General features: G+C 39.3%; 1 protein-coding gene across 1 annotated transcript in view; it reads right to left on the bottom strand.

Moving 5' to 3' along the window:
• Positions 1 to 17,331, bottom strand: part of LOC109622834 (protein obstructor-E) — a 28,240-nt gene extending 10,909 nt beyond the window's left edge. The window contains exon 1 of the mRNA XM_020077279.3: positions 17,040 to 17,331. Within this exon, the coding sequence (XP_019932838.3) occupies positions 17,040 to 17,124 (85 nt within the window). The 5' untranslated portion in view covers positions 17,125 to 17,331. The remainder of the gene's footprint in view (positions 1 to 17,039) is intronic.
• Between the last annotated feature and the right edge of the window lie 2,726 nt (positions 17,332 to 20,057).

The raw sequence follows: 20,057 nt of genomic DNA, 5'->3' as shown, positions 1-20,057 counted from the left end.
CGTCAACTTCAATTTTTCCATATATACTCAGTTGTTGCCCGTTCACGACGACTAAACGACTGCTGCAATTATGTGCCCTGATATGAACAAAATGCTTTTTGTATGTCGTTAAACTGATCACCGATACTGCCGCACCACAATCGATTTCCATCTTTAGGTGGACTTTTTCTACAAAAGCGCTAACTAGACAAGGTTCGCTGAATCTTTGTTTAGCCGATATCATCATACACGGGTATTCCATTTCTTCATCTTCCGAATCCCTAACACTCAATCTCTTGAAATCATAGCTCTCTATTTGTTGTTCTCCTACAAAATTCACAGTTTTTCTATTCTTGAGCTTAAAGCAATTTCGTTTCACGTGTCCTCGCTTTTTGCAATAGTTGCATATGACATTAGCATGTGGATTGTCGTCTCCGTAGCTGCGGCGTTCTGGAAACCTTTTAGGCTCTACGTCACGATAATATCTGCGTTCATATCTGTTGTTATTGTTTGTCTGATCTCGCTCTCTACTCTTGCTTCTACTACGACTACGATACCGATTACTAAACGAGCGCGGCGGCCTACCATCCCTACTCATATCATCATATTCGTTTCTATTGCCCAACCGATACTTTACCGAATTCACACTTCTAACGATATCATCTCTTTCTTTGCACTCCTTTGCCCTTAGCTTTGCCAATTCAGTACGTACTACAAGCTCTTCAACCTCCTCCAGCTTCATATTATCTTTCATTAACAGTGTGTGCTTCAATTCTTCATCCCGTAAACCGAAAATAATCTTGTCCTTAACCGCCTCATCTTTGTATGCACCAAAACCACACTGACTCGCTAACAATTTCAATGCCAACACATAGTTTTCAGCCGGTTCATCAACACCTTGTGTGCGAGCATTGAATTTGTGTCTGTATAGCATGTTAGGCTTTACCTTATCCAACCGTTCTTTCAATTTAAGTATCATTTGTTGATATTCAATGGATGCAATGGGAGAACCCGGAAATATTAACTTCACTTCTTCGAAAATTACAGGACCACTCAAAGTAATAAAAAGGTTTTTCTTACTAGCTTCTGGAATGTTGTTTAAAGAATATAAGATTTCCATCCGCTCCATATAATCATTAAAACTGGAGCCACGTACGTAATGGTCCACAGTGCCGATCAAAGACGACATGATTGCAACACTATAGCTTTTCTGTGTGTTGGTACGTGCCCTTGAAACAGAACGTAATAGAGAAAATAAATAGAGAGACTTACTTCAATTCCAAAATGCTTACTGGTCGTAGTAGTTACCCGGCTGACAGCGTGAACAGTGCCTTATCCAACGACGCACTAGTGTTGATAAGCCAGCTCCAATACAGCTACGTCTCCAGACCTGCTTACCGGCGTCCGCTCTCCTCTAACAGACCTTGAAATTCACCGCCGTTACTAACACGATTATTCCGCGCTCACCGTACTCACACCTTCGGATATATTCTTCACTCGCTGATATACTCTCATTTACCAAGCTTCGCTCTCTGACAGTTACACGGTTACACTTTCCGCTTACTGGCACTCAATCTCTTCGCTTCCTGATGCTCAATACCTTTGTTCACTGATCTGTACTTTCTTCGCTCACAACCTTTCCGCTTTTGATGCTCACTGATCGCTCACCGATGGATTATCTTTGCCCACTGATGCTTAACTCGCAGATGCTCCTCTTTTTCGCTAACTGATCCTCGCTTTCGGATATCTTCTCTCACTTGTCACACTTTTACTTTTCGGCGGCTCACTCCAACGAATCGCACGTCTCACTCTCGTGCCGTCTGTGCCTCACTGTACCACCTTCCTCACACTTCGCTCGCTGACTCCCCAACCGCTACTGAAACTGCTCTCGATGTTGAACCTATTCACTCCACACAAAAGCCAATTGTTGCTTTTAAAAGAAATAATGCCGCTTTGTTAAAACTTCATCGGCGGATTGAATTGCACAATTTAATAAAACGGACGCCAAAATGGCATTCTATGGAGCTTATCAGTAGCTGAATATTCACTAACTTACAGCAAAAAAAACGTATCAGTTTTACCAAATTCTGGTGTTATGCATCCACGCATCAGATGCTAGACCTTAGCTCACTGACCACGCTATGCAAATCGCACCAAGCACTAAAATTCTGGATGATCTCTCACAGGGCTACTAATGTTGCACGCTTCCTTGCACCGCTGCTGAGATAAAATATAAAAAAAAACACTTTTTGAAGCTACAATAGTTTTTTAAATCCTTTTCCTTGCGTCGCCACTTTTGAGTTTTTAGAATAATTATTTAAGATTTTCGGATTCACTTTAAACTTTAAAAGATTCGTCTTTACTTGCGAACAGTCTACAATCGACAGAGCTCCAGTCTCAGCTTTATTTCGGTTTCACCTCATTACATTTGGCTTTGCTATAAAAACGTCAGTGTGTGTGTATCTCACAGATCGGGGTTCTGATCACTTGTTCGAACAGTACAATAACTAATATGCAATCAATCCATCTACATGACTATCAAGGCATCAAATTACATCACTCTGAAAGCGATAAGTGATTTATGAAAAAAAAAAATAATAAAGAGCAAGAACTCCATGAGGAATACTAGAAGAATCTCGAGGAGAAACCCTAGAAAAAATAATGAGCGATTCAGAGGAATCGCAAAAGAAATTTCTGGAAAGATTTTTGAAGAAATTTCTGAGACACTATGCTCAGTGCTTTTCTGGGGATCCTTCTGGAGCTCCTCAAGTGGTTCTTTGTGCATTTTTCAGGAATTGCTTCTGGTATTCCTTCAGATATTTATCCTGGGATTCTTCAAGAATCTTCTTCTGAGATTTTCCGAAACTTTTCCTATGCTATTCCTTCTTGGTTTTGTTCTTGGAGATTTTCAGGAATTTGTCCTGTAATTCTGGGATTCATGGAATTCTTTTGGAATCCTCGAGAAGTTCCTCCTCAGATTATTTAACGAATTCCTTCGATCCTTCAAAAAGTTCCTTTGCAAATTTTCAACGGAAGATCCTTCTGAAATCCCTTCAGTAGTGCCTTTTTATATTTCTCAAGAAGTTACTTTTGGAATCTTGGAAGGACCTACAATAAGAACACCGGAAGGATCTACTGGAGGAATCCCAAAATATAGTTCAATAATTTCTGAAATTCCAGAAGAAAATCCAGTAGAATCCTTGAAAAAAAAATCAGAATCAAGATCAGGGCGTGTACCACAAGACACTACTGGAAAATTCCAGTCGGACCAGAAGCTCTCTGAATAAACTTCTTGAAGGATTCCAGAAAAAAACGCTTTAAAGATTCGGAGGAAGATTTTTTGCAGAGATCACTAAATAAATATCTGGAGGTAGGGTATGAGTGCCATCAGTAATCTCACGCTCCCATATTCATCCTATTCGAAAACAAGCGATTACGGCACCGATTGATTCCGTTCTTTTTGTTTTCATGGGTGCTCACTTCTAACAAAAAATACAAAAATAAGAAACAAAACAAACAGCGGATCAATCCTTTGTTTTTGTAGCACGAAAATGAGACCCACATGCTTAATAAGGGAACCAATACACTAGTTCGAGCTGAGACGTTCCATGGTGGAATAAAACTTTTGAGAAGCTTAGGAAAACTGCGCGTAGGGAATTCAACCGCGCCATTCGAACCGGCGATTGGAGCCTATACAGAAAGGCCTTGACGAACTATAACAAAGAAATAAGGTCAGCCAAACGGAAATCGTGGATTCTAATGTGTGAAAACACAGAGAATACACCCGTTGTGGCCAGACTCCAAAAAAAATCTGTTAAAAGACCATTCTAATGGTGTGGGTAGTCTCCGAAAAACGGAAGGTTCACTCACTGTAGAGCCTACCTAGTGATACATTGAGCGAATTGTTAAAGATCCACTTCCCTGATTAAATGCCTGAGTCGAGCATCGTCAACCATGACACTATAATTGTTGTCTCAGATTCAAAAGAGATCCAATCATGGGTTTCAGGATCTAAAAAAGACGCAACAAAGGTTGCACAGGAAACTTTCACTCGGACCAGGGTTCAGAGGGCTGTGAGATCTATCGAGCCATTTAAGTTTCCTGGCATGGATGGACTATTCCCAGCGTTGATCCAATTAGAGGAGAAAACACTGGTTCCACCCTTGGTAGAGATTATTAGAGAGAGTCTGATTTTGGGGCATATACCTAACGATTGACGTCAAATCCAGGCTGTCTTCATTGCGAAGGCAGGGAAGAGAGACAAAACTAGTCCCAAAGCATTCAGGCCGAGTACATGATGTGCTAGCGAATCGAAAAATCTCTTCTGAGCTTAACGGTTCATACATCACTGTTAAAGCAACAAGGGGGTGTCCGCAAGACGGAGGGCTTTCTCCTTAGTTGTGGTCATTGGTGATGGATGACCTTCAAGACAGATGAGAGAGAAGATCTCCTCGAGGCTTCAAAGAGGTTGGATATGCTGCAGACGTTGTCATTATTGTACAAGGCAAATTCGAAAGTATTATCGTGGAAACACTGCAATCTGCCCTAAATCACACTTTTTCCTGGTGTCAAAAGGAACAACTAGGCATAAATCTTACAAAATCTCCATTACTCCTTACACCAAACGGAGGAAGGTCCTACTAAAACCCCTTTTCTTGAACCAAACACAATTATTTCATGTAAGTAAAATAAAATAACTATGTATCATACTCGACACAAAATTGAAGTGGAACTCTTATCTCCAATCAGTTGTGCAGAAAGGTCTCAATACACTTTGGGTTTGCTCAAAAACCCTTGGTAAAATATGAGGCCTAAAACCAAGTATGATCATGTGGATATATAAAACCATTGTTCGTCCCAGGACTACTTACGCTTCCTTTGGCTGGTGGCCCAAAACTAATGAGGCTGCTGCAAGGCCTAAGCTCAACAAAATTTAACGCACCGCTTGCACAGCCATCACTGGTGCAGTTCTTAATACACCCACTTTAGCCCTTGACGCAATGCTTCACCTGCCCCGGTTAGATCAATTCATAAGGCTGGAAGCGGATGAAAGTGCTCTAAGCTAGCAGTATACTAAATCAGTTTGCCGTAAATCCCGCAATAGGAATTTGTAGTGTCGGGATGAAAATGGTAGTCAATTATGACTTACCTTACGGTGTGCTCCTACCTTCCCGCCAGGAGTGGGAAGAAGGTGAACCCAGCGTTGCAACACACATTTCTTCACAGATGGTTCGAAAATGAATAATCTGACAGGCTCCGGAATCTATGGCCCTAGAACAAAAATCTCTGTTCACTTAGGACAGTGGCCCACAGCATTTCAGGAGGAAGTATATGCAATATTAGAATACGTGTTATTATGCCTGAGAAGAAAGTATAGTTTTGTAAAAATATGTATTTTTTCTGACAGCCATGCGGCACTTAAGTCGCTTAATTACTACACTTGAAACTCAAAGTTAGTGTGGGAATTAATTCTGGCTTTGAAAAATTTATTCATATGCAATCGAGTCTAAATTATATATTGGATCCCAGGACATAAAAGTCTAGACGGAAACGAGATTGCTGATGAGCTAGCCCTGAGCCCTTCTGCGGGATTTCAGACTGCTCTGTAAAAATGGAACTGAACAAATATATGGTCAGTCAAATCACATTAAACTGGAATGCTTTTCCCCATACGAGTCAATCCAAACGGCTCGTAAGGATAAACCCCAAGAAAATCCATCAATTATTAGGTCTCAACCCAAGCAACACACATGTTACATAAAAGTTATGACAGCGCAAGATTTGGTTGTATAGAAGTTAATTTTACGTAATTTCAACATTGAATTGGAATAACGTCAAATAAACTTCTATACAACCAAAACTTGCGCTGTCGTAGCTAATATATAACATGTGGTTGCTTGGGAACGAAAGGGATCTCAAAATCTACACCGGTACAATAACTGGACACTGCTCCTGCAGATACCATCTACAAAACATCGGAGCAAGCCAAACCTCAAATTGTCGCTTATGTGACGAGAAGAGAGAAACATCAGAACACATCCTCTGTTATTGCAGTACAATCACCCAACGTAGGTTCAAAGTTCTCAGTATGCCCTTCTTAGGGCTTGCTGACATATGGATCCTATCCCTCAAGGACGTAGCTGGCTTTATACTGCTAGTCTCGCCAGAATGGGGGAGTCACATACTGTAACTCAGAATCTCTATTCATCAATAGGTGGTCTTGAGTACAGTCGATACCGAGGTATCTCAGTGACAAACATTTTACTGAGATAACTTGCGTATCTCACAACGAAAGGGTATATCACAATAGTTCTAAAATCTGGACACAATGATCTTCACCCGACAAACGAGAGAAAGATAGTCCATGTGTTCACGTGGACCAAAGAATTAGATTTTCATCCTCGAGGATAAGTTTAGGGATTGGTATTGATAATGTTGCAGGCAGACATGGCTGGATATCAAATTGATGCTGATCAGTAATCCTCAACTTGAACATTAGTTCACTGATCGTTTAATAACTTTAAACGTTATTTCCAGCTTTAACGTGTTGCCCATAAATCTCGTAAACGTTCGCACCATTAGTCAGCTTGTGTAAATTTGAAGATTATTAATTAATCCTACAATCAGCAACATCAGCAACAATAAATACACCAAACGGACTTGATGTGATGCGTGAAGGAGAATTGTGAATCGAAGCCCACAAACTGTGGATTCTTGTTTCAATAGTTAGTTCGGTAGTTAGCACAGCCGTTCCAAGAAGCCAGGCAAAATCATGCGTTGGACGGTTAGTTCATTCAACGCGCTACAGGAAAGATTGCTGTAGTTGGTTATCAGTTTCAAAGGTCAGTTCTTCCCTCAGAGATGCGATCAACCCGATGCGAGCGAACCGGTTAACCTTTGGGGGGATAATATGCCGGAGCATCGCAACCTATCTCTGTGGAAATTGATACGCTTGCTTAAGGACAAACGTCTTGAAATCCCGCTTCAACAATGCATCAGAACTTCCGATGCACAAATCTCAAGATGCAAGCTGCAAACAACAGTGCATTTTATTATTCTGTTCTTGCTCACTTGTAATTAGCTTCAAATAAAAAGATCAGGTGCGCTGGTTTTGTTTACGATGAGATTTGTGCGCTCGAAATCGTGAGTAGGTGCCAAAGTCGGCCATTGTGGCGGCCATTTTGGGACTCTAACAAGTCTGTCCTTAAAAGAGGGACCATTCCCTGTCAGATGCTGCCCATTGATTGTGTGCGGCACGATCATTATGGGTCGTTCATCGCTTGTCATAATGCTTGTTGACGAACTGGTTTCGAACACCTAGTCTTGTAGATCGCCACGTTCCGGTCTGTGGGTTTGTTCCCCGTCACTGACTGGAAGACGATGGAGCTGGGGAGGTTCTACTCGTTCGCATTATCATATTTTTTTTTCAACTGATGAGAGGTAGTCTCTTCGATTACGTCCGTGAACTCGACTCAGCAGCCCTAAGTCAGTGGCAAGGAAGCAAAACCGGGTAAACTGGCTTCGTCGGTTTTGACTTTGCTGCCGGAGTGGCGTGGATAATAAAAGCGAAAGTGAACGGCGATTGAACGTACCAGGCGACGCCAGCCAGCACGAGTGTCGGGTGGTTGCGCCTTTTTACGATATTGATCTTACCATCTATGGCACACACTAATCCGATCGGTGCATGCCGGCGGAATGCCATGAAAATATGCGACCATTGTATCATTTTTGCGCATTGTATTATCGTGACGGAAATAATTACCAGCCATATGGACAATTATGGAGCGGAACATGTCGAGAAATTTTCCCGTTTGTCAGTAGAACAATGTCAAGCGATTCAGATTAGTTCGTCAAAACCAACACGAAGGTTGTCTAGCAAGTCCGGATTGCATTAATATAGCTATCCAGTTCAACCGCAACAGTTGTTGGATAACATTCTCATTAGTTTTCCCGCACTTAGAAACCATTATTCCTAACCGCATGTTTACTCAAACATATCCTTCCCGAACATCTTCCATAATGCACAAGCGCTCAAGAACTGGCAGCCGTGCCCCAGCACCAAAGTACAAAGATGGAATGGATGCAGCTTGTTATCCAAATATTAACTTCCGCCCTTTGCCATGTGCATAGTTTATGACACGTTTCCGGCATTGGGTTCCCCGTGGTTCCCCGTTATCCTGTTAGTGGAAAGTGTCACGGAGAATCCTTTCACACTCTGTGCACATTTCGCTCCACATATCCACCGCACCAACAACGCTGAACGCTAGCTATTCATCAGATTAAGTACCTAGCTAGAGTAACATATTTCGGTATACGGGCGACGACGGCGACAATGACACACCAAATAGCTCCATTCGTCCAAGGAAATGCTTGTTATACATCGTGCTACCTTTGGAGTATGATGGTACCTGAGCTGAGACGAAACCTTGCGTCTGACGGCGACTGTGGCGGTAGCGTATCAGTGAAGCGTTCAAGATTTTGCGAAAGCTTCGTGACTTTGAATTCATTTATAGATCAATCGATTGAAAGCTTCTTATTAACAAGGCTTGAAGTTAGTGGAAAAGTATAGTACATAAAACAGAATGATGCTGTAGCTGTAAGGCCAAGTTGGCTAAGAACGATTCAAGTCCAGAAGATACAAAGATACTACAGCATCCGCTCGATAACTGACTGTTGTTTAACTGGATAGCTTTTTTACTGAGCGCTCGATAACTAGGCCGAGGTCCAGTTAAAAGCAGTTGTCAGTCAAAACTAAACGAAACTTACCTCAGATTTTGCAAATCAATAAACAAAACACAATATCTATAATAATAGGCTCCGGCTCCGCAATCTTAGTCCAGTTATCGGGCGTCAAAACCCAGTTATCACTGGATACTTACTGATCTGCAAAATAAAACGCAGATTCGGTATTGCTGTGTGCGTTCAAGATGCAAAAGGTGCCCAAATGCGCTCCAAACGCGGTAACACATGTTACCAAAGGCAACGTAGCAACCATAGCCAATATCACCGCCAACCTAGGATTCGAAAGCTCCCACTGACATCGGGTTACTTATTAGAAAATCTTACCGCATTTGGTGCTCCCGCGTTTGATATTTGCATTTTGAATGCACACAGCAATATCACCCATGCCCCGACGTCATAAAAAGACGCTACACCGTTTTCATTTTCAACCAGAGGTTACACGGACTGAAAGATCACTAACATTAGACAACACACGAAACACCCAGTGGTCCAGTGGAGAATTTTCCGTTTGACGAAAAGTTTTCACATACTGGAGCGGAAATCGAACCCACACTCCGAGGTTTGTGGAACGTCCAGACGCCTGATGCCCCTAACCGCACGGCCACGCAGTCCACGAATCAAGATCGTCTTAAGAGACCTTAACGGTCAGGAGATTTAATATTTTTTAAGCTAATATGTTTAAGTCGCATAAGATGTTTTTTTTTATCTGTATTAACGAGATTTTTAGCTCTTGGCTAGTTCATCTCGGGACCCACGCTTTACTTCCCTTCCGAAGGAAGAACTCACATTTTGCGAGTTTGTCGGGAGTGGGATTCGATCCCAGGTCCTCGGCGTGATAGTCAGGTGCTTTAACCATCACACCAGGTCCGCTCCCGCATAAGATGTTATATTACATCGCAATAAAGCACACCGTGAATCGCATAAGATATCGCTGCAAGTCATAAAGCGTTATTATTGTCCGGCCAATACACGTATATCGCCTCCACTTTTGTACGCATAAAGCACTACTGCTGTATCTTTATATAACTTTACCGCATAAGAGTACGTATATCACGGTAATAAACCTCATTATTCCTGCAAACTGATACAAATGATTAGCAGGAGCCAGATTTACAAGGAAAGGCGCATTTAGCGGCTTAAAATGATTTCTTATATGGTTTAAAAAAAATCCAGACTAGACAACGGACAATACACAGAACACCCAGTGGCCCAGTGATGAATTTTTCGTTTGACGAAAAGTTTTCACCAACTGGAGTGGGAATCGAACCCACATCTCGAGGCTTACGATACGCCTAGACGACTGACGCCGCTAACCGCACGGCCACGAAGCCCATCTTAGACAAAGTTGTTCATAATAAGGTCCTCTTTCCAATGTACATGGAAATTAGGGTAGTCCGTATTTTCAAAGAAATTGAAAAACATTTTTTTTTTATTTGCAGTCGTTTACAGTTTGTACGGGAGCGATTTGTCGAATTACCCCTCGTCGCATTTTGTACTGGGCGGAGCTGTCAGGCAGTTGCCCAGCTGTCAAAAACTGATTTCAAAAAATCTCTTTGAAATTGATTTAAAGTACCACAATAAAGTTCTAAAAATCTGAAAAGTGGCTCAGAAATAGGTGCTCTTTCGTATGAAATTAAAAAAATCAATACATTTTTCAAAATTTTAAAACCCAATTCGCCTCGCGTTTTTTTAGATAAACATTTCTATATCTATTGTACAGAAGAGGCTGAAAAACGAACATCATAAGCACTGCAAGTGCAAAATTATATGTTATAGTTCCATCTGAGATAACCATATTAATATCTACAGTGAAAACCCGGATATTTCCGTTATATCTTCATTGAAATAGGATGAATCATTTAAAGGATTGATAAGGATACTTTTAACCTATAAAATATGATTAAGAGCCATGTAAAATTTAAATGCAATCTTGATGTTGACAAACAAAAAAACGACGCAAATGAAAGTATAAATAAATGACTTCAAAAATTAAAAAATTGAGGAAATCATTTACTTTCGAAGGATGGAAAGAATGCATCGTATCAACTACATTCATTTTAGAAGCTAAACTACTTATTTAATACCCTGAACGTTTGATGTTACAACTACCCCTGTAGCCAGTGCTTGATTTAGGGGAAGGGGGGTGCAGAGATCCCCAAAAAATTTCACTTCACAAAAAAATGTGAAACAAGAAAAAATAAGTAGTGTGAGAAACATCTCTTGATTTGAGTTTTGTCATAAGAACTTCAAATTACTGTCTACTGGCAAGACGTATGTGATAAAGCCTGTATCCGCAATAATCGGGACACAAAAGTACGGCAGTAACTCTGTACTGAATCAATAAAAATTGGCCAAAAATTAACTGAGAATTCTTTGATGTATGTTTATTATTTGTGCAAAATTTCATAGAAATCGATGCATTACTTTTAACTGTGGATGAGACACAAACAGGCGTGGTTTTTAAGATTTTGTACAATCAACACCATTTTTCATTCGCATACTAGATGGCTCTTTTCCGCTACAATTCAAAGTTCTGTGAAGATAATTATGAAACTTCGTGAGCAGTTATGATACTTTCTTGCAAAATTTCATCAACTTTTATCAATTGGATTGACAGTTACTGGTGTTGATAGGAGATAGTGTTAGTGAAAATGTTTCATGATTTTTCTGTGCGATGTTTGCCCATTCATAACTTTTGAATGTTTTTGACAATTTTCATGAAATTTTCACAGAAGGTAGTTGATTATGTTTATATTATGACTGCAAAATTTGATGATTATTGGTGTAGTACTTTCAACAATACAATCAAAACAATAAGAGGTACTCACTAATTGTTGTCTGAGGGGCTAAAATCACGGTCAGCCCCAATATATGTTTCGACTATAAAATTGTTGATAGTGCATCGATTTTTTTGAAATTTTGCCTATGCAAGTAAAGTAGATTGAGAGGTTTGTGTTCAAAATTTCAGTCATTTTCTTTATCAAATTCAAAAGTTACAGCGCTGACAAGCTAAACCAGGGGCTGTAAAAAATTCAATTGCTCGCGTTCTACTGTTGCATTGCTACAACAAAAGGTACTTCACCGATTCACATGAAATTTTGCAGGTGAAATGAACACATCTTGAGATATTATCAGGCAAAATTTGAGCAATTTTAATGTATCTATTGCAGAGTTGCAGCCATATTTCTGTGTCCCGATTATTGCGGATACAGGCTTTATATTGTGGTTCTTTTGAGAAAGACTACAACTATTTGTCTATCTGTTCATTAAATTTTAAATTTTATCTCTAAAACATTTTAATATTATTTTTTTCGTGCAATTTCTCGAGAAAACTTAACAGAAATCGACTGAAGTTTATGAAGTTCCTGAAGAATTTGTTTGTTTTTTTCTGTCTAGTTTTTGAAAACATTATGAAGAATTTTTGACAGAACTTAAATCAAAGTATCAAAGGATTTTTTTTTCGAAATTTTGGCATTTTTGGATCTCTTGAATTTGATTTTACTCAGACAGCTTACGATGAGGGCCCATATAGTCGAGGCGGTAAACGCACGGGTATTCAGCATGACCATGCTGAGGGTGACGGGTTCGATTCCCGGTCGGTCCAGGATCTTTTCGTAAGGGAAATTTCCTTGACTTCCTTGAGCATAGAGTATCTTCGTGCCTGCCACACGATATACACATGCAAAATGGTCATTGGCAGAGGAAGCTCTCAGTTAATAACTGTGGAAGTGCTCATAGAACACTAAGCTGAGAAGCAGGCTTTGTCCCAGTTAGGACGTTACGCCAAGAAGAGGAGAGAGGAGAGGAGAGAGGAGCTTACGACTAACTCAAATCGAAGGACACCAAAACTGTTGAATTCTAGCATGAATTTCAAGAAGATTATTTTGATGAGTTTGAGCCCGTTTTTTTAGTTGAGATATTTGCTTAGGGTTTGTCCATAAACTACATAGACTCTTAGACAGACTCGTATAGACAAAGGTCGACGAGAGGAGACGGAGGAGGGGGGGGGGGGGGTCTGAGATGGCCTTAAACGGACAACGCCTTACTAAAATAAAGAAGTATCATTGGCGAGCTTTTGATAAACTCAATAGAATCTTTGAGAAAATTTCAAAAGAAATGAAGGCTAAAAACAAGCTAAAAATGTGTTTCCCACAAAAGATTTTCAAGAAATTTAATAAGGAATTGTATTGTAACTTAAGTCAGAAATTCCATCAAAAACTTATCATGGATTCCCTCTAAAAAAATCAGCATTTTCCATCAGAATTTCCTCTTTGATGCCCCGTAAAATGCAATAAATGAAGATCTGCTATACTTTTCATTATGTGCCTAATATATGAAATTCAAATACTTTGAAACAGTTTTAATGTAAGGTCATATGCAGAAATACACCAAAAACGTCTTTTTGATCCATTGGAATTATTTTTGGCATGACAAAACCAAATTTGCACTTTTTTAGGTCCCACTTGCCCCGAGGTACCTTATGTGGAAAAATAAATCCTCTGTGTCTATATAAAGGGCCACCACAACACTGTGGCCCCGGGCCCCCACATTTGTAAATCCGGCCCTGCCTGTAGCTCAAATCTTTTTCCAAGTATTGTGAAACCGTATCGACTAGGGTGAAATATTTCGAGTTAACTAACAGTTCGGTATATAAGTAAATACCGTCAAACGGGGTTACTTGCAACAGCGGTGTAACTTGCAACACGATGACATACACTAAATGTGAAGCATTTTCTAATAATAATAAAAAACTAGTATGCCCTACTATTTCGGTTATAGAGATTATGTGTATCAAAGATCGATTTAGTATAAAAATTAGATTTGTTTCTTTGTTTATGGTTTAGCTACACTGTTAAAACGGATTGCTCATTTTATGCCATAAAAACAAGTATGAAAATCGTGCTTGACCTCTCCCTTATGGTAAGTGCGATAAGTCTGATGACCTTGCTTGCAGTTAGGGTACCTAATAGTAAGCTTAGCTAAACGATAAAAGTTTGATAAACTTATCGACTAAGTAATGCAAAAAAACATTATTATATTCGACAACCACTATGGGGTAACTTGCAACAGTTGAATTTGACGAAACCTTTTATTATTTATCTTCATTTCACGATATACTTGACAGAAATAACCGAAATGGATCATTTATTGATTACGTAACGCGTTCATTTTCAAATGACAATTCATTTTTTACATTTTTTTGCACGTGACCTTCAAACATTGTTAGGAAATACCATATTTTGAAGTTTCATTCATGTTTCATCATGTTAAAAGTTCATTTTTTGTTTATGAACGCTGTGAAGCAATCACCAATATCAATTCTGAAGCTAGATGTAGTAAACTATTTCAGTTTAATACCCAAATTAGCGGGTTTGACATTTACAAAGTAGAATAGGTGTGTTTCAATCATGTTAATTTAGCTGAAATTGCCAAACACCACTTCAAACTGAAAACTACTTGAAAATGATTCACTCTACCTTTTCAAGAAATGACAATAAGCATTGTTGACATTTTGTAATGAGTGCTAAGTCACGAGAATCATATTTGTTTTGTGTTTGACGGACGTGAGACCTGTTGCTAAACGATATGCTCTCGCTTGCAATAACTATCAATCCTTTCATGAAAAATTATATGTCAATTGGTTAGTGTACATCTTTTCATGGTATGTTTCATGCATAACATCAAAAATTTACAATACGACTAAATACTAGAATGTTAGTGCTGTTTAATGATAGCTAACTTAGCTTCATGTTCTATGTTGCAAGTTACCCCACAGATGGGGAAACTTGCAACAAGCATGTATTTCGCACCTCCTGATTAGGTGGCAACGTATTTTAGTAAACCAAGTGCTGCATAGTATTCTACTCGGGGTAATTAGCGTACACGATGCTTCACAGGATGTTTGAAATGTTTAGATTTTCAATGATATTGCTTCAAAATCTAAAAGTGTTGCAAGTTACCCCATTTGACGGTAATCATCTTGTTTAACACGTACCTTTTATGTTTTTGGCAAACTTGTAGACGCATTTTGTGATAAAAACACCATAAATTTTAAAATATGAAGAAGTTTGTAGAATTCTCTAGCATTTAATTTTCGAAAATTTTTGGGAAACTAAATTTCCTAACGATTGAACAATTTTCCTCAAGGCTCAACTTTGTGTATTTAGAGAAGTTGTAAATGTCATTGGAAAACAACTTACCGAACAAACTGTTATTGTGTTTGCTCAACTTTTAGAGATGAACGTCATTTTTAGTAAACGAACTCTGAACTTAAGTTTTACCTGTCAAGCCTTTTCGATATTTTCAAAATAAGTACATAAATTCAAACCTCTTCTATGTTCAATTTAAGGAATCATGCGATATTTGGCCTCTGTAAATGTTACTAAGATGGGAAAATGTTTTTGTATTCAATTTGATCCTATATATGTATCTCGAAATATATTTAAACTACTATGTGCCAGTTTTGAAAAGAAACATATATTTTGACAGAACAACTTAAAAATTCTTAAAAAATGTCTAAAAAATGAAACAAACTTACTCATTTTTAGGAACCACTACAACTTTGTTATATCCCAACTTAGGGGATAGTTCACATTAGGACTTCTTTGAAAAAAAAAACTGCTCAAGTTCATCAAACAACTTCTTTGAAGACAGTATCTCTCTGAAAGCCCCAAATATCTTTGATCACACATTTGAGTCTTTAGGAAAAAAATATATAGATTGTAAGAAAGTATGCCAATGAAAGTTTTTCACGATTTCATATTTGATATTTTTGAATTGAAAAATTGAGTAAAATGTATCTAAATTCGTTGTATGTAGATATTGATGCGCTGTGACATTTTTGAAAATTTTACATTTGAAAATGTGTGATTTTATGACTGTGGATTCTACAGTTGATAGGAATTTCTCGGCTCTGGCAGTCTGAGTGGGTAGCAAAAGGCTGTTTTGCTCCTACATCCGACGTTTCGGTTATATTTATTTAACCTTCTTCAGGGAGCTAACTCCTATTCCCTGAAGAAGGTTAAATAAATATAACCGTAACGTCGGATGTAGGAGCAAAACAGCCTTTTGCTACCCACTCAGACTGCCAGAGCCGAGAAATTCCTATCAACATTTAAAATATGACAGCAAAAAAAATGGGAACGCTTCGTGAAGAATTATCATTTAAGTTCAAATTCACGAATAAGAAGCATTTTAAAAATGGAAACCTGTGCTTTAAGCTCAAGCCGTAATAAAACTAACTGAAGTAACCATCATTTACCGGACAAAACCATATGTAGTCACGTGTACTTGTTTAATAAACATTCCAGAAAACTGAAAAGCATTACTGTATAGTCGTCCTTTGGATCGAATGTTTGATTCTTTTGTCGAGAATCGATAATTAAAATTTTCCACCAAGAACCACCTTCATGCCTTTTTATTCATCATTACCATATTTTAAAACCGTAAGCGATCTCTCACCGAGTTTATAAAGGCCATCAAAACGCAAGAAGAAAAAGGAAACGATAAATAAAAGAAACCGCCACCGTTTCAAACCATGTCAATGTGAAATGTTAAGCAATCGATTATCTAAACACCGGCAAACGTAAAGCAAGTCCGTCAGATAAGAAAACGGGTTTCGATGAATTCACTATCATCTGTATTTTTGGATTTCGGTTCAGTGTTCTAGGGATGTACAAAAAATAAACTTGAATCAATCGTCATAAGTCCAACACACCATTGTACCCTATTTCATCACTTGTTCATTTTCATCTTCATAATGTACTTTCTACATTACACTGACGGCAGCCAGTACCGTAAAAGCATCGCTGTAACTGCTCCCCTACGTGGATGCGGTTTGTTATGCTTGCAACCGTGCAAACCAATCATTCGAGTTGCCGTGCACCATCTGCATCCACCTCTCGCTCTCACTGACCATCTACAACGTAGATACTCGATTGTTTTCAACTGTATCTGATCTGCATAGAGTGGGTCTGCGTTGAAGTAGTAAAAGTTTCAAGTTCATCCACTCCATCCATGCATCGTTGCCAGCCAGCCAGACAACAGAAGCCACGATGCAGAAAACACTTCACAGATGAAATGCAGCGCACATTGATTTCCTGTACACGTACTCACAACCGTCGCGAAATCAGATGGGGCCACTTTGTCACACCCGTATGTGCCTCAATAACGGCTGTTCTCCCCCTTTTTCGATGCAAATGTGTCCGCACCCGACGACCAGCAAAGGTTGCCAATTGCTCAATTAGGTCAAAGCGCCAGCCGACTTTGGCGCAGAGTTTATGAACACTATGAACTAGAGAAGACACACACAAACTCACCACACACGACACTGAAGAGCACTAGGAAACTGAGACCGAACTTGGCAGCTGCTTTCATCTTGACGACCGTCTCACGACTGAACATTTAAACAATTTGTTTAAAATATCAACGACTCCGAAGAACCCGATCGGGCTGAGAGCGTGGCAGATCGTAGCCACCAACAACCACCAGAGGTTCGTCGCCTGGTGTCGTTCGGGAACAAGAAGTCGCGCGCACGCTTGTATAGCACCCTTCCTTGCGCAGTCAGCACCGCACCGATCACCGCAGCAACAGCAACACAGTTTTAGTCGTCGATCACATTCACGATAGCTAGCACACTTCAAAGCTGCTTGGTCGATTCCTCCTACACACCGTTCCACTCAAGTTCAGCAGGCAGTGAGGATTTTACAGCCAGCCCTGCTCGCAGCCAACAAGTTTGCTAGACCTGAAGCTTTCGCTTCGCTCGGAAATAAAACGACCGTCACCTATACCCAGTCAATGCTCACAGCATGCTGGCAAAAATTTCGTTTTTATCGATTGGCGAAAGTGCAGCACAGCAGCCACTTGTCATCCAAATACTACCCCACAGTAAAAAAGCGAGCCAACATCTCTGACCCCCATTGTGCGTTGAACCCCATTTTGACAGCAAAATTTGTAAACAGTAATCTTTTCTGGACCAACACTTGAAAAGCGCGTAATATTTTCCTCAACAAAAAAGAAAATTTTCGAAAATACTAGAAGAATTATGAAAAAATCTAATTCTCTTAGCTGAAATATGTTACAATAAATTAAAACGTGTTCAAATTAGGCCGCAATTGGGGATGTAAAGAGCTTTTTTTTTGTTAAAGAAAAAATATCACTCGTAAACTACGCCTAAATCAAATGTTTGACCTGAAACAGATGATGACTTCAAAAACATGGCCGCATCGCAGCCGGTTGGTGCAGCATGAGTCAAAAGAAAAGCGGAAAATTATATATAAATATAATAGATCAATTGTTTCTTCGCTTAAAGTCATCTAGGGACGTTTGCATTGCAACTTGGCTTGCCTCTCTTCAACTTAGTGTTCTTAGAGCACTTCCACAATTATTAATTGAAGGGCTTTCTTTGCCTGCCATTGGATGAATTAGTACATTCTGTGGCAAGTACAATGATACTCTATTGGCCATGGGCGACTACCGTTCTTCTTCATGGCTCGACGTTCGCATTGGAACTTGGCCTGCCTCTCTTCAACTTAGTGTTCCTAGACTGCCGTGAATCATAAGTCAATCCCATATGTAAAAAGTAGGCATTGAGAAAATGGCCTCTGAAGTTTTCAAATTCGATTTCTATGGGAAACTCTTAAAAATCGCCATGAATTGAAAACTCCTGCAATTATCATGAAATTTTCACACATTGTTTCAAACGTGATAACGTAACAGTGAAAAATATAAAACTGGCTTAATATAGTGTCAGGTTTTGCACTGGAGGGTGCACAAGTTCGTAATGGGACTGATATGCGATTACATTTCATTATGGGACAATCTGACTTGGTGTTGTTTTTCAATTTTACTGAACAAACTATGTATTATTTTGCACGCAGCTGAAAGATCATCCGAAGAAAGCTCGAAAACGGTCATTAACTCATTTTTGCACAAAATGCAGATGGGACTGACTTGCGATTCACGGCAGTAGAGCACTTCCACAGTTATTGATTGAAGGGCTTCCTTTGCTTCCATTGCATGAATACAATACAGTACATTGTGTGGCAAGTACAATGATACACTATGCCCAGGGAGTCGAGAAAAATTTCCCGACTGGAACGGAATCGAACCCGCCGTCTCCGGATTGGCTATCCATAGCCTTAACCACAAGGCTAACTAAAGACCCCAGGCCCTGCAGGGAGTCGAGAAAATTTTTTCGACCGGAACGGGAATCGAACCCGCCGTCTTCGGATTGGTGATTCATAGCCTTAACCACTAGGCTATTTAGTGACCCTAGTTTCGTAGGCTACAATTGTTATATTCTTCTTGAACAGTATACGCCTAGCATCCTAGATAGTTCTTTCGTGGTGAATATTTTGAAAACGGGTCCGTTCAAAAAAAAAAAAGGCGACAAGGATGAAGTTTCTCCTAATTTTGACAAAGGGCGGAGGGGCGCCTTCGGAAATGGGAGAGATCACCACCCCCCCCTTAAATACGGCATTTGTTGACTATCATTCATGTGATATTGAACTATTTTACTTGGTCCACTGTGACGGAACAGAAAAATTGAAAAATGTAATCTTCAGTATCTACAGGGGATGGCCAAAATGTTTGAGATAGGCAACTTTTTTTCTCCAACAAAAAAATTCAACATGCTGTAACTTTTCATAGAGTGCTTCAAAAAATCTCAAATTTTGACTGTTTGTCAACCTATTATGTGTGCATCTTTGGTACAAATTTGGGCTCGATTGAATAATTTTTCGCGAAGTAAGAACCGTTTGGGTAAAAAACTACTATTGAGACAACTAATTTTTCAACTGTCATATCTCGGAAACCAGTGAACCAAATTGAATCAACAATATATTGATACTTAATACGACGTTATAAAATGTAATATTTTCTTACGGCGAAATTACATTTTTTTCGAAAAAAAAATCCAAAAATTGTCAATCTATGATAACTTTTTTCAACGTTCAAAAAGTACCTATGTTTTAATAGTTCGTGAAGCATTCACATAGTGTTAGTGTACGTTCAAAATTTCATTCAATTCGGTTCACTGGTTTCCGAGATATGACAGCTCAAAAGTGAGTTGTCTAAAAAATTGTGTTTTACCCAACGGTTCTAACTTTGCGAAACATTAATCAATCGAGCCCAAATTTGTACCAATGATGCACATATAATAGATTGACAAACAGTCAAAATTTGAGATTTTTTGATGCACTCTATGAAAAGTTAAAGCATGTTGTACTTTTTTGTGAGAGAAAAAAAAGTTGCCTATCCCAAAAAATTTGGCCACCTTCTGTATGTATATAAAACTCATTCCGTTCCAAAACTCCAAGGGCGTGTTGGTCCTCTGC

Source organism: Aedes albopictus, chromosome 2 (genome assembly GCF_035046485.1).
Source record: "Aedes albopictus strain Foshan chromosome 2, AalbF5, whole genome shotgun sequence".
Lineage (NCBI taxonomy): Eukaryota > Metazoa > Arthropoda > Insecta > Diptera > Culicidae > Aedes > Aedes albopictus.
Note: the sequence above shows the minus strand (reverse complement) of the source record. Positions and strands in the feature narration are given on the sequence as shown.